This window comes from Pygocentrus nattereri, chromosome 23 (assembly GCF_015220715.1).
Source record: "Pygocentrus nattereri isolate fPygNat1 chromosome 23, fPygNat1.pri, whole genome shotgun sequence".
NCBI lineage: Eukaryota > Metazoa > Chordata > Actinopteri > Characiformes > Serrasalmidae > Pygocentrus > Pygocentrus nattereri.
In genome coordinates, this window is record NC_051233.1 from 20,648,907 (window position 1) to 20,661,341 (window position 12,435).

Below are 12,435 nucleotides of genomic sequence, written 5' to 3' on the forward strand. Positions count from 1 at the left end.
AACTTGTTTTTTAACATTTTTAATATTTCATTGTAAAGTACTTTGAGATGCTACATGGAAAAAAAATAATGCTCTATGAACATTCTTATTGTTATTGTTTATTATTATTATTATTCGTCATATTAAGGGGATAAATAATAGTAACAAATTGATTAAGAACTACAAGGCATATGTTATTAAAATAATCAGACAAATGAAACATGAATAAAACATTTAATAAAAAGTGAAAAACTTGGTATGAATTCATTTTGTTTTGTTCATGGTCTTTCAAATATCATTTCAATGCTTGAAACAGTTTAAGCATTTTGACTGACCTTCTTTTAACTGAATTCTTCTATTAGAGCTCTGGAACTGCTACAGCCATGGCAACCATCAGTCAACTCCGGGGTTTCCACAAGTGAGTTTCCACAATTTTCTTTGTATCATTTATTTATTCAAGTAATCGGTTGTCTCCAGGATGGGTTTGATCATGCTGATTGGTTAAAGACATGACGGCAATGGAAACGGCAAAAACTGAGTGTGTTTTCTCTTTGTTGATTTGTGGAGCAGATGAGGGGTGTGGCTATGCTATGATGTCACCAACAGGGCCTTGTAGAGGTTTGGTAGGGTGGGGGGTTTAGTTAGAGAGAGAAAGAGCAAGCGTGCAACGAAGAACCATTAAGCCCCCCTGCTGTAGAGACTGCAGGCTGGCGATGTTCAGTGGAGGGTGAGGCTCCTCCTGAAGCCTAGCGTGTAGCCAGAGCATTTGTGCTATGCTGAACCCTCCACACGAACAGCGGGATGGTAGGGGGAGGGGAGGGGATGGGGTGGGTCCAGAGGTGGAAGGGCTAGATGAGGACAACAGAGAAAGACTACAGGGCACACTAGTGCTGGGTGATGTATTGTCAGCACAGGTATAGTATTGATGTTGTACAGATGTTGATTTACAGTTTTAGCAGTGTTGATACATAATAAGCATTAAATCCATGATGACTTTCTGTTCCGTAAAATGGCATGAGGATGTTTGATTTGACCTGCCAGGGAATTGTTCATATCCCTTCCCCTCACTCAATGAGAGAACAAGCATATTTATGCTATATATAACTTTTCTATTCTTATTTTCCTTTTAAATTTGTATATAAAGGTATGTTAGTGTCAAAATATAGTGTAATGTTAGAAAATGTATATTTATATTTAAAATTTGAGGCCTTCCTTATTTTTGTACTGTTTTGTCTTTTTGATCTTTCCCCCAATTTTGTCACTATTATCCAGCATCACTGTCATGAAAACCTCATATTTTAGCGCTAATGACTTGTCAGAAGCATTAATTCTTAAAAAAGAATACCAGCCAAAACAAAACATTTCCTCATCGCTCACATGTTGTAATGTTGCAGGCATGATTACTTGAGTAGTACTAAAGTCGGCAGATCTTCCAGTGCAAATTGTAGGAAAGTCCCATTCTGATGATGTACCTTGAAGAAGGCAGGAACTTTTTGAAACAACATGTTTTAGGCCGGATACTTGGGGGAGGACTATAAGAAATAGTTATTTTCCTCAGGCTAACTGGATGATGCAAAAGAAAGACAGCCAGCAGACAGCAAAAGGTGGCATTCAGGATGGCTTTATCAGCGAGGAGATTGCCAATGAATGTATGACATATTTGTGTAATGCATGCTGGGTACTGTGGTAAGAGAACATTGTAGAATGAAAACACAAAAAGTATATGAAATTGGGATTTCTGCCAACATGATGAGATGTTGTGATGCACTGCTGCACTATAGAATGCTGCATGACATGAAAAAGAACATATATGATAGTTGACAGTCAGCTGGCTGATTAAAATTGATTATAGTGAGTTTCAAAAGATTTTGTTATAACACTGTTTGCTCAATTTAGTCAGTTTGAAGTAAAAAGACGTCTTTTAAATAATGCCAGTGTGCTTTAGGCATCACTAAAAAAATGCAATGTACCTTTTGATTTTTGGTTTTGTACACAGTTTATCTCTAAGAGATGATTGATTTCAAATAGACCACGGTATCTCCACTACTACAGTCTGGTCCCTTGAAAAGATTGACTGAAATACTTTGAGGGATGCTCAAGTCAAGTCAAAGGTTATTTATGTAGCATAAATACAACAGCAGCACCCCCCGAGCAAGCCAGTGGTAACAGTGGCAAGGAAAAACTCCAAGAGCAAGAGGAAGAAACCTTGAGAGGAACCACGATTCAAAAAGGGGAAACCATCCTCTTCTGGTCGACACCGGATAGCAAACAATAACAGGTTTGCACAGTGGACACTCTGGCCAAAACAGTAAGTGTCTTTCAATTATCATTACAATGAACAGAATGGATTACTGAAATGACAGAAATGACTCATTAAAAAAATGACAAACTAAAAGCTAAAGTTAGCTATATAGCTATGGCTATGTAGATTCCTTACTTAAGATTTGCCCTTTTCTCGGGCTGAAAGGGTAAATGGCTTAATAAAGACAGAATCACTGTTTTCTTTATAATTTTGTTCAATAATCAAGATAAGATTTACACCAATGCCAGCTCGGTTAAATAAATTCACCTGCAGATCAGTGCAGCCATCATATTGGTTGACACCACAGGGATTGTTAATGTTTGCATGATGTATGATGTACCTGTATCTCTGACATGGTGAAATGGTAACGGTAAGGAAAAAAACTTTAATGTACATTAATTTCATGAGATTTTATTCTAAGTAACATGAGATTTTGTAATGATGTTACAATTTTATGTAATGACATACAGTACAGTACTCTTTCCCTTATTACAGATGGACTGTAAATGTATGATGCTTTGTGGAGGGCTGTTACAGTTAGCCACCTTGCACAGCTTGTTCATATTTTTCATTTGACACTTTGTTGTTGTGAATCAGCACCCCTATTAGTAGGTGTTTAGTTTGGCTCAGTTAGTCTTGTTGCTATTGCGGTATATTTATTCCCTAGTCTAAACGTATTATTTTTGAATTTTGGCCTATTTCAGACAGACCTACAGGGCTATTGTCAGTGCTGTTTTGGTCTTACGTACAAACAAATCTCAAATCTATCATGTCGTTTGGTAACACCAAAGGACTGGCCTGCATGAGAAAGGAACATAAGTTTGGCTGTGCTGAATCTTCCCTTGATTATCTTTGTTTGAACAAGCCATCAGGTTTATGTGATGCTTCCTGACTTTTGTTAATATTCCTTGACATAAATGTAAATTCAAAGTTGCCCATTATTTCAAGCTTTCACAAGACAGTCCATGCTCCTTATTTCCAGCTGTCAAAACTGGGCCTGAAACAGTAAATGCTAAACAGCACACATGACTCAGGACTTCCAGGCAAAAATTATTTCTGCAAAGCCCTTTCGGACTCAGATGTCCAGATCGTGAAACGTGCCCTCAGCTGCTTGTGTTTGCACATCTCTCTTATACTCACAGCTTTTCCAAAAGACATGAATTTTTCGAGATTCTCGAGTCGTTCTCCTTTGCCTCCAAATTCAGATGTCTGATTGTAACTTAGACTGTTCAGGCATGCTTTGCAAATTCACTTGGCTTGGAAAAGCAATGTGATGTACACACTGAGTAACATCACCTACATTGTATGTATGGCTTGCTTTATTTGTTGCAAGCTAACCAAACCTGGTTATAAAGGTAGCTAAACCCATCACAGACATTCACTGACAAGCAACAATTGTGGTGCTATATGAGCTCAAAAAAACAGAACTGAATATAGAATGAATGAAGAAAACAACTCAAGTTGCTATTAATTGAACTGACTCATTTTAAGTGTACATAAATTATTAGCATTGAAAGAATGTCATTCCCCCAGCCAAAGGTCAATCAAGTCAAATATAAAAAAGAATGAACTGTGTTTTTCCACATCATAGGATTCCCACCTAGAATCATGAGACACAAACCCAAATAAATGAAGTCTATTGTACTTTATATAGAATATTTCCCACATTACTATTTACTCTGGGACACAAATGGACAAACCTGCACATTTTAGCCTTTAAATTAATGATGATTAAAACTGTACTTTAGAAAATGGAACCTCTCTTGATTTATTATAGGCCTAAGTCTTTAGAAGTAATACATTTCAGAAGTTGCTTAATCTTACCAAGAACCTATAGGAATAGAAAGTTGCCAGTAGAGTAGTAGAATAAATTACTCACTAATAAGTCAATATAGATTATTTTCAGTAATTTGCATAACAACTGTTTGTCTAAATCTGGCTTTATCAAATAAAGAACATGACATTAATTAATACCCAAAACGAGTTCCCTGAAATATAGTGTTACTTAGTTTTAGTACATGACTTCAGACCAGATCATACCAAGGCGAGCTGTAGTGCTAACTCTAGCTAAATTAACTACATTACTAAAAAAAGATGGTTCTTCTAAGGTCTCTAGTAAGATAATGGTTCTATTTAGAACCATGAGCTCTATAATAATATTTCATGCTTAAATGGTTCTTTGCATGGTGAAATGGTCCCTCAGATTGTTGGAGAATGTGTTGTATATGGTTCTATATAGAACCTTTTTGAAAATGGTTCTATATAGCACCCCAAAGGTTCTTCTATTGTTACAAGCTTGACAGTAGTAACTGGTTAGCAAGTAGGACTGGCCACATCAGAACTGCAGAGAAGTTCCACACCTTCCTTGTTTCTTACTTCTGATGCCACACGAACGCGACTCCTCAGAGAAAACTACTGCCTGAGTTAGACTTACTTATTATTCTTTCCCAAACGGAGGACTAACAGTAGTTTCATGCTGCAGCAAATGTGAAATCAATGTTAGGTCCTCCAGGACTGGACTTTAAAACCTTTATACAGCGGTTTGATGAATGTAGCCACTAGCAGGGGTTCGAAAATTGCAATGGAAAATTTCAAAGCACAAAGTTCAGCTTTGCTCCGAGTACAGAGTCTACAAAGAGATGAATGATTCCAACAGTGTGTGCTACCTCTGTATGAACCACACATCAAACACCATCGGATGACACAGACAGACCCATCTTATACACATACACATACAGATACACACGCACACCATCCATGATCACAGAGTGGAGAGGAAATGTTCCTCTCATAAATATTTGGACTTGGCCTAATTGAAAGAGTGTGTCAACCCCAGAGTCTGGGCTGATTCTAAACATTGGCATGCCCGGGTCCGTTCTCCTCGCAAATGTCTCTCAGGTGACTTCCCGTTCCTTAAGAAGCTGTTTAAAATGCACACAGCTGTGGAGAATGTAAGCAGTTCTGGACCTCACTTGCTCTCAGAGAGCGATGAGAAGTAATTTGATCTTATCAGCCAGAGCGTGCTGAGTTTTTTCATCTGTCATTGTAAGTGGCTGTGCATGTCTTAAAGACTGTAATGCGTCTGCGGAGGTGCATGCCATTCGATCTTTAATTGTGTATGTATGACTCCTTCTCTATCTTCTGCTGTCCCAAGTTTTTAACAGTCATGCGTAATGACACGCTGGCAGGCCTCTTCCACTCCATTCACACTCTATGGACTTTTTAATGTGAGTTAGCGTCTCCTGGGAGATGAGCAGGCTGCTCCAACATGCAGCAGGAAAACATGCTTGCATGTTTACTTTTGCGCATGAATTATTCATGATCAAAAGTGTTTTTTTTTTTTTTTTTTTAAACTTCACACCACAAAACAAACACGACTCTAAGGGCAAGGAGACATCTTGGTGTTAGGTTACTGAGGAAGACGTCTAGCGCTTGTCAGTTTGTTGCCAAAACTCTTACAATAGGATTAGCAGAAACCAGTTCTGGTCTGGCAATGTATAATAGTATGTGACCACTCTGAGAGTAGGATTGCTGATCTTGGATCACTATGAATAAGCACTCTTTATTCTGGGATGTTGCATGACTACAGGTCCGGGACAGTTTGGTAAAAGAGGGATTGTTCTTAATAAGTTACGTGTCATGTTTGTTGCTGATCCATGGACTCCTCTGGATTAAAGTTCAAACGCAGGGGCGGATCATGGTCTTGCGAGGCCCCTGGGTACAAGAGTCTTTTGAGGCCCCCCGCAGTCCAACAGCAACGCATAAAAAAGAAGAAAAGTGAGATTAAACCATATTTCACATTAGTTTTTATGTCCATTTTGAGCAGTAAATTTTTAACTGAACAAAATGAGCCTCATCAAGTTACATTATACTATTCTGTTGACGTTGTTACAGCATTCTTTTGTTTTTCTTTCAGAGTCATATTAAAAAAAAACAAAAAAAAAACAAACAGAAGTAGTCCTACATGCATGGATAAGAAAATGCTAACATTGCATTTGAAAGGCAACCACAATACAGTAAAGAACTATTGTAAGAAAACCTTGTATCTCAATTTTTCAGTTTTTGATATAATTTGAATTTTTTAAAAATTCAATTTTTAAAAATTTGTTTACATTATGAATTAATTTCATGAAGAATGGACCAAAAGAAACCGCCCAAAATGACTTGGGGGGGGGGGGGGGGGGAGTTGGGGTCCATTGACTTACATTAAAAGTAAAGTAAGTTTTTACCATCTTCTGTAAAGTTACCATTTTGGAGATAAAAGGTTTTCTTCTGACAACAGTGATATATAGAAAAGTGTGTATTCAATAGCATAAGCAAACATATGTTTAGGACACGAAATTGATATGGAATAGAAGTATTCACACAAGTTGCAACCACAGTGAACAGAAAAAAGTTGCAGATCCATAGTCCATGCAAATCCATTGGTTTGGTAATATGCAAGTGGAAAGTTAATGAAATCACAACTAATTGTCCCTAGACAGATACACCACACAATATCTCACAGTGTGCTCTAGACTAATGATAAGGAAGGTGAAAGAGAAGCCAGCAGAAACAACAGTTACACCAAGAACAATAAGAAATGAGCTGCACTGCAATCATCTCCGTTCCTACACCCCACACATCTTGTCTTGCAGGTCTAAAATGTGCACACAAGTGTTTTGTCAAATCATCTCTTTTGGATGTATTGTTGTCAGGCAATCAAAAACAGAACCCTTTGGCAATAATTCAGATTGCCATGTTTGGAGAAAGACAGGTTGTATGTATGATCCCAAGAATACCACAGTCACAGTGAAGTATGGAGGTGGGAGCATCATGATTTGGAGCTGTTTCTCTGCAAATGTACTGGGGCAATTTATGTGATCAAAGGAAACCCGAATCTAATGATATACCAGGACAAAGGGAAGACTTGAATCCAGGGAGAAGGTCAAGACTCTAAACAGACAGTGACCCCAACATACAGCCAAAATGTGCTGACTTGAATCCCAATTAAAATGTATCAGAGGGAGCCTTGTAAGTTTGGGGACTTTAAAATGTTTTGCCAAGAGGAATGGGCCATAATTAAACCACAGCGCTGGAAAAAGCTAATAACTTCTTACCGTAGATGTCTCAAAGCTGTTATTGCCAACAATGGCTTTGCAACAAAGAGCTAATGGTATTCATTTGTATTGTATAAATGACTTTTTCCTCTATGAAAAGACAGCATGTGTAAATCTAAAGTGAATATATGCACTGGAAGAACATTAAAGTGTCTGCTGTGGTCTGAGGTTCTCTAAGGCCCTTGTCAATCCAAAACTGACTAGGGCTCGTGTCACGGCTGTCGTTTTTTTTAAGATGTATCCTCTCTTTCACTCTGTTCATTGTCACACAACACGCATTTGCTCCTGACACATTACTGCGAGATCTCTGATCAGGGCTCTCTGCCTAACGTGCGAGAATGATTATATGACTTCATGGTGATAAGTAATGTATGACCCTGTGTCTTAAGAAGCGATGGTGTCAAATGATGTTTGACAAGGTGGATTGTGGCTTGCGTTTCACAAGAGCGTGCGTGCATGCGTCTCCAGCTTTTGACTCTATGGCGGACAGGCCGTGCGTGCGCGCTCCCTGCACTGCTTTCACTCTCCCCTCAAACTCTACTTGGGTTTTACATGCGTCCAAGTGTAACGAGGCTTTGGGTAATGAGTGCCTCACATATTCAATACCCAACCAAAGAGATCTGAGATAACAACATATCAAATATTCTTCAGTTGCTCACAAGTGAGATGGATCACTCTCAATTATTCAGACAATTCTCCGCAATCACTCTAATAGCTAGTGCAATTTGGGTGGACTCGCACACAATGTTTACATAAAAAATGAATTTGGCTTGCCCTTTGTGATGACACTGAGATGTTCTCAACTTGATACTATGGGACATGTTCACAATTAGGGCCTGTTGTTCTTTAAAGGAAAACTTGTATCAATAAAGGGCCTCATTAACCAACTGTTCTTACAAAGAAATTTCTTCTTTGAACCCACTTACACAGTTTTTTATGAAGATTGACGACTGTTTTCTTATTTGGGATTTGTTCTTAGGTAAGAACAGAATCTACACACACTCAAAAACACAAAGGTGCGAACAGTTCTGCAGTTTAAGAAAAAATGAGGAAGATATCGGTGAATGAGGCCCAATGTGATTTACTATTAGCAGTGATTGACACTGTGGACAATGAACAAATGCTAACTGGCTTTCATCCATTGTCTGGAAAGCCACCTTTAATAATAATAATCTATCTTCGTTTGAAACTGGTGAATGGCCACATACATTGTACCTTGAATCTTCACTGAAGGGAAAATTCATCGATTTTGAAAGATTTCTGCATAATCGAGCCATTAAGGTGTAAACAGTTATTCAGAGTGGTCTGAAACGAAATGCTGCATTCTAAAGAAACTTACAGAGACAGAATTGCTCACAGTGGTGGTGAAGGGACCAGATGCCTGAAGTCTTAATGCCTCAAAAAGCTACCTGACAGAAAGTAAATGGTTATGAATATTAAACCAGATGCCTGAGATTGTTTTGTTTTAAGACAAAGTTTTGGCCTAAAACTTTCAAAACATTCAAGGTAACTATAACTGTAGAATAAAATACAATAAAATAACAACATTTGTGTCGTAATCATCTTAACCCCTGGTTCCTATCACCACTGTGTCATGAAGAAGTGCCAGTAAGCTTCTCTACAATGTACCATTTCAAATCAAATGAACTCTGAATGACTTTGTTTACATTTGACAAACTGAACAATGAAGTAATTTTAAAATAAACTGAAGAATCTACCTTTTGACTAAATCTGATGTAATATGGTCCAGTATTAGCCATTACTTCTCCAAAAAAATTCTGAAAATAAGCTGCTTTTACAAGTATTGTGGTCTTCATAATTCAAGCCTGTCAGTTTAAATTCATGTCCAGAGATTTAACATGTCACTGATCTCTCAATAACGACTAGGTGCTACTGCTGCTGTGCAAGGTCAAAATACCTTTTAACCATTAACCAAGGCTCTAAAAACCAATGTCTTGAAATGAGCGCATAGGACATAAGCTGGTGTCAAAACAAGCAAAGGCTTGCAAGGATCCTTCAGTCACTGCTGCAAGAGGACAGACTATTTGGACACATGAAGCGCTACAGTGTGCGAGATCTTTGGAAGAACGTAACTGGAGGTCAGCCTCAGGAGGCCAGCTCTGGTGCCAGCCTGTCTGAATCTAACACCACTGATGTCAACAGTGTCACCCAAACCACCAGTCAGAGCTCTGATGATTTTCCCATGAATGTGGTTTCGGTGATGCCTGCCCAGCCGTCCAGCAGCCCGGACAACCAGGTGTCGGATGGAGACAAAGCGGGGTCCACGCTGCTCTTCTCTGGCATCTTCCTGAGTCTGGTAGGCATGACATTCACCGCCATGGGCTGGATCAATTATGAGGTCAGTGCCAGCTTTGAGTGGACTCAACTGCTCGGGCCAGTCCTGCTATCTGTGGGTGGCACATTCGTGCTTATCAGCATCTGCAAGTTTCACATGTTCTCCTGCCAAGCCTGCAAGGTGCAAAGCGACGAAGGAGTGCCGGAGATCGATCTGCCACCTCTGGCAGGACCATCTTTCGTCTTCTCCGGCATCAATCAACCAATCACTTTCCACAGAGCCACGGTGGTGCAGTATATCCCACCACCATATACCTCAGGGGTACAGGACAGAAGCTTGAACCCTATTAATAGATCCATTCAATCCAGCCAACAGCCATTAGCTGTCACAATGTGTGCACCACCACAGTATTACAGTGTATACCCAATGGATAACCCCACTTTCTTGGAAGATAACGAAACACAGGAGCAAACAGCAGATACGAGGGAAACCAGGTATGATGCATCTGTCAGGTTTGTGTCTAAAATGCTTATAGTTGAATGGATTGTTTGATCTAGAATCTTCCACATCTGCAATCTTCCACCTCTGCAATCTTCCACCTCTGCACCTCTTCACTCCCCAGTCCATGCAGTCCATATATGGGACCTACATTGCAAAAACAAGCCATTTTGAGTAAATTGTTTTTGTGATATCACAAAAACCAAAGCATTTTTATAGAGTAGTGATTCTTAGACTCTTTGACCCAAAATGTTGTACATTTTTATTTTTAATATGTATAAAAATGATCCCAAAAACAAGATCACGTCCCTTTTTATGTGAAGAAAAAATATAGCATGCCTAGAAAAGCATAGTAATAGACTACTGAAAACACTGGAGGATATTCTTTCAACAGTGGCATTCAACACTCAGCACATCAATAATACACACCACTACACACTTAAAATGCACACAATGCATGGTCTAATGAAGCTGAAGCTGGCTTCTTATTCACCTACTTCTTGTTCAAATGTTTTATTCCACCTTAAAAGGCACAGCAGTTACATTCTGGCACCTGTACATTAGTAAGAATAAGAAGCAGTGTAATTGTTGCATGATTTAAGGTGGAACAGGAAATTTTGCTAAAGCCAGTTTCAACCTTGTCATGGTTTTACATGCTCATTTACATATACGTCTTAAAGACACAGTAATGAAAGCAAGCTGTTAAAAATGAAGGAATAGAGAGAGGTTGGAAAATGGTCATGAAAAAAATTATTACAACTGTTTTTGGTCTGGAAACCCACATAAACCTCATAAGTGGATCATCATAAACAGAAAGGAAGAAATAAAGCACTAGACAAATATATAATCTGGGTCCTTAAATGCACATCTGGAATGAATTCACAGTGATACTGACAACTATTGAGTTGTCTCCAAGTACATGAAACACAAATGCCGAAATAGTGCACTACTGTTGAAAATGCATTTTGTTCATACAGCATGATGTATGAAACATTATCTAATCTCATATGCATCAAATTTCAATCGAATAAGCTTTGTTTACTATGTCTGCTTGTCATTTAGTCATTTAGGTTCAGCCCAATTCACAAGCTGCTCCTGAAACTGTTAATATGTAGCAAAGTTATGATCTTTCATGCTTGGTTTTCTTTAAAGCACGCTGCGGTTTGTCCTTCAGTAGCTTTTGGGCTACAACTAAGGGACAGAAGTTACATTTCATTATTTGCTATGTGTTAATTTATGAGTGAAACATCTTCCTGTGCTTCTACTAGTCTATATGGATTCAATTACACAATATATTAAACACTAAATTACACTTAAGCTGAATGTAAGCTTCGTGTCTTTTTCTTAACATGCTATCTCCTTGACAGGATACAGAATCAAAGCGGGGAAGTGGAAGAAGAGAAAGCTGAAGCTTCAGAAAGATCCTCTCCACCGGCATATGAGGACCTTTTTCCCACCACATTGTGTGACAGTTCTTCCAGATAAAATTACTTGTAATAAAAAATTTATATTAATAAAAAAAACAAAAACTAAGGGTGACATGATCTTTCTCTGTCAAAAGAGAGACACACCAGCACCTTAAAGGCGAATTCTGCTGGGGTTTTTTTAAAGTCTGCATAATTAAACGGTTAAGATGTACACAAACTTTCTACAGAAACTTACCAAGTCAAACGCTTCACAGAGGTGGTGATAGGAGCCAAATGTCTTAAGAGTTTAATGCCTCTAAAAGCTACATCACAGAAAGCCATCGTATGAAATAGTTATAAATAAGTTGCCTGATGCCTGAAACATTGTTTTATGATAGTTTTAAAAATGTAGGCCTATGGTTAAAAACATAATCATGACTGGGAAGTACATGCAAGGTGCAATAAGGCAAAATAGCCTCTTTAATGTTTGTTTTTCTTTTAGTTACCATTAGTTTACCATTGCATCAAAATTGCATGTAATAAATTTAAAGGCACGTGTAGATCGTTTGGAATGTGTTCATTTCATTTCTGAAAACTCTTAGATTTTTTTTAAAGGATTAACCTTCCGAAAATGTGATTTCTGCACCTTAGACTGTTTAATCAGAGACTACGTGAGCTATTTTCACCATAAATGACCCGGAAATACGGTGGAACGCAGAGATCATATTCTCCAGGGTATATTTTGGTTTTTCCGTCTGAATTCACATGACCAAATCTTAAGGCAAATTATTTAGTAACTGCATGAAGTAAATGCAATTGTTTTCTTTTATTTATTGATTTTTTTGTAAAGGCTCC

General features: G+C 38.3%; 1 protein-coding gene across 1 annotated transcript; it reads left to right on the top strand.

Moving 5' to 3' along the window:
• Positions 1–9,316: 9,316 nt before the first annotated feature.
• On the top strand, positions 9,317–11,707 carry tmem174 (transmembrane protein 174). Its single transcript, XM_017697207.2, has 2 exons — positions 9,317–10,170; positions 11,542–11,707. Exons 1-2 carry the CDS (start codon positions 9,434–9,436, stop codon positions 11,657–11,659), a joined length of 855 nt encoding a protein of 284 aa, XP_017552696.1. The 5' UTR covers positions 9,317–9,433; the 3' UTR covers positions 11,660–11,707.
• The last annotated feature ends 728 nt before the right edge of the window (positions 11,708–12,435 follow it).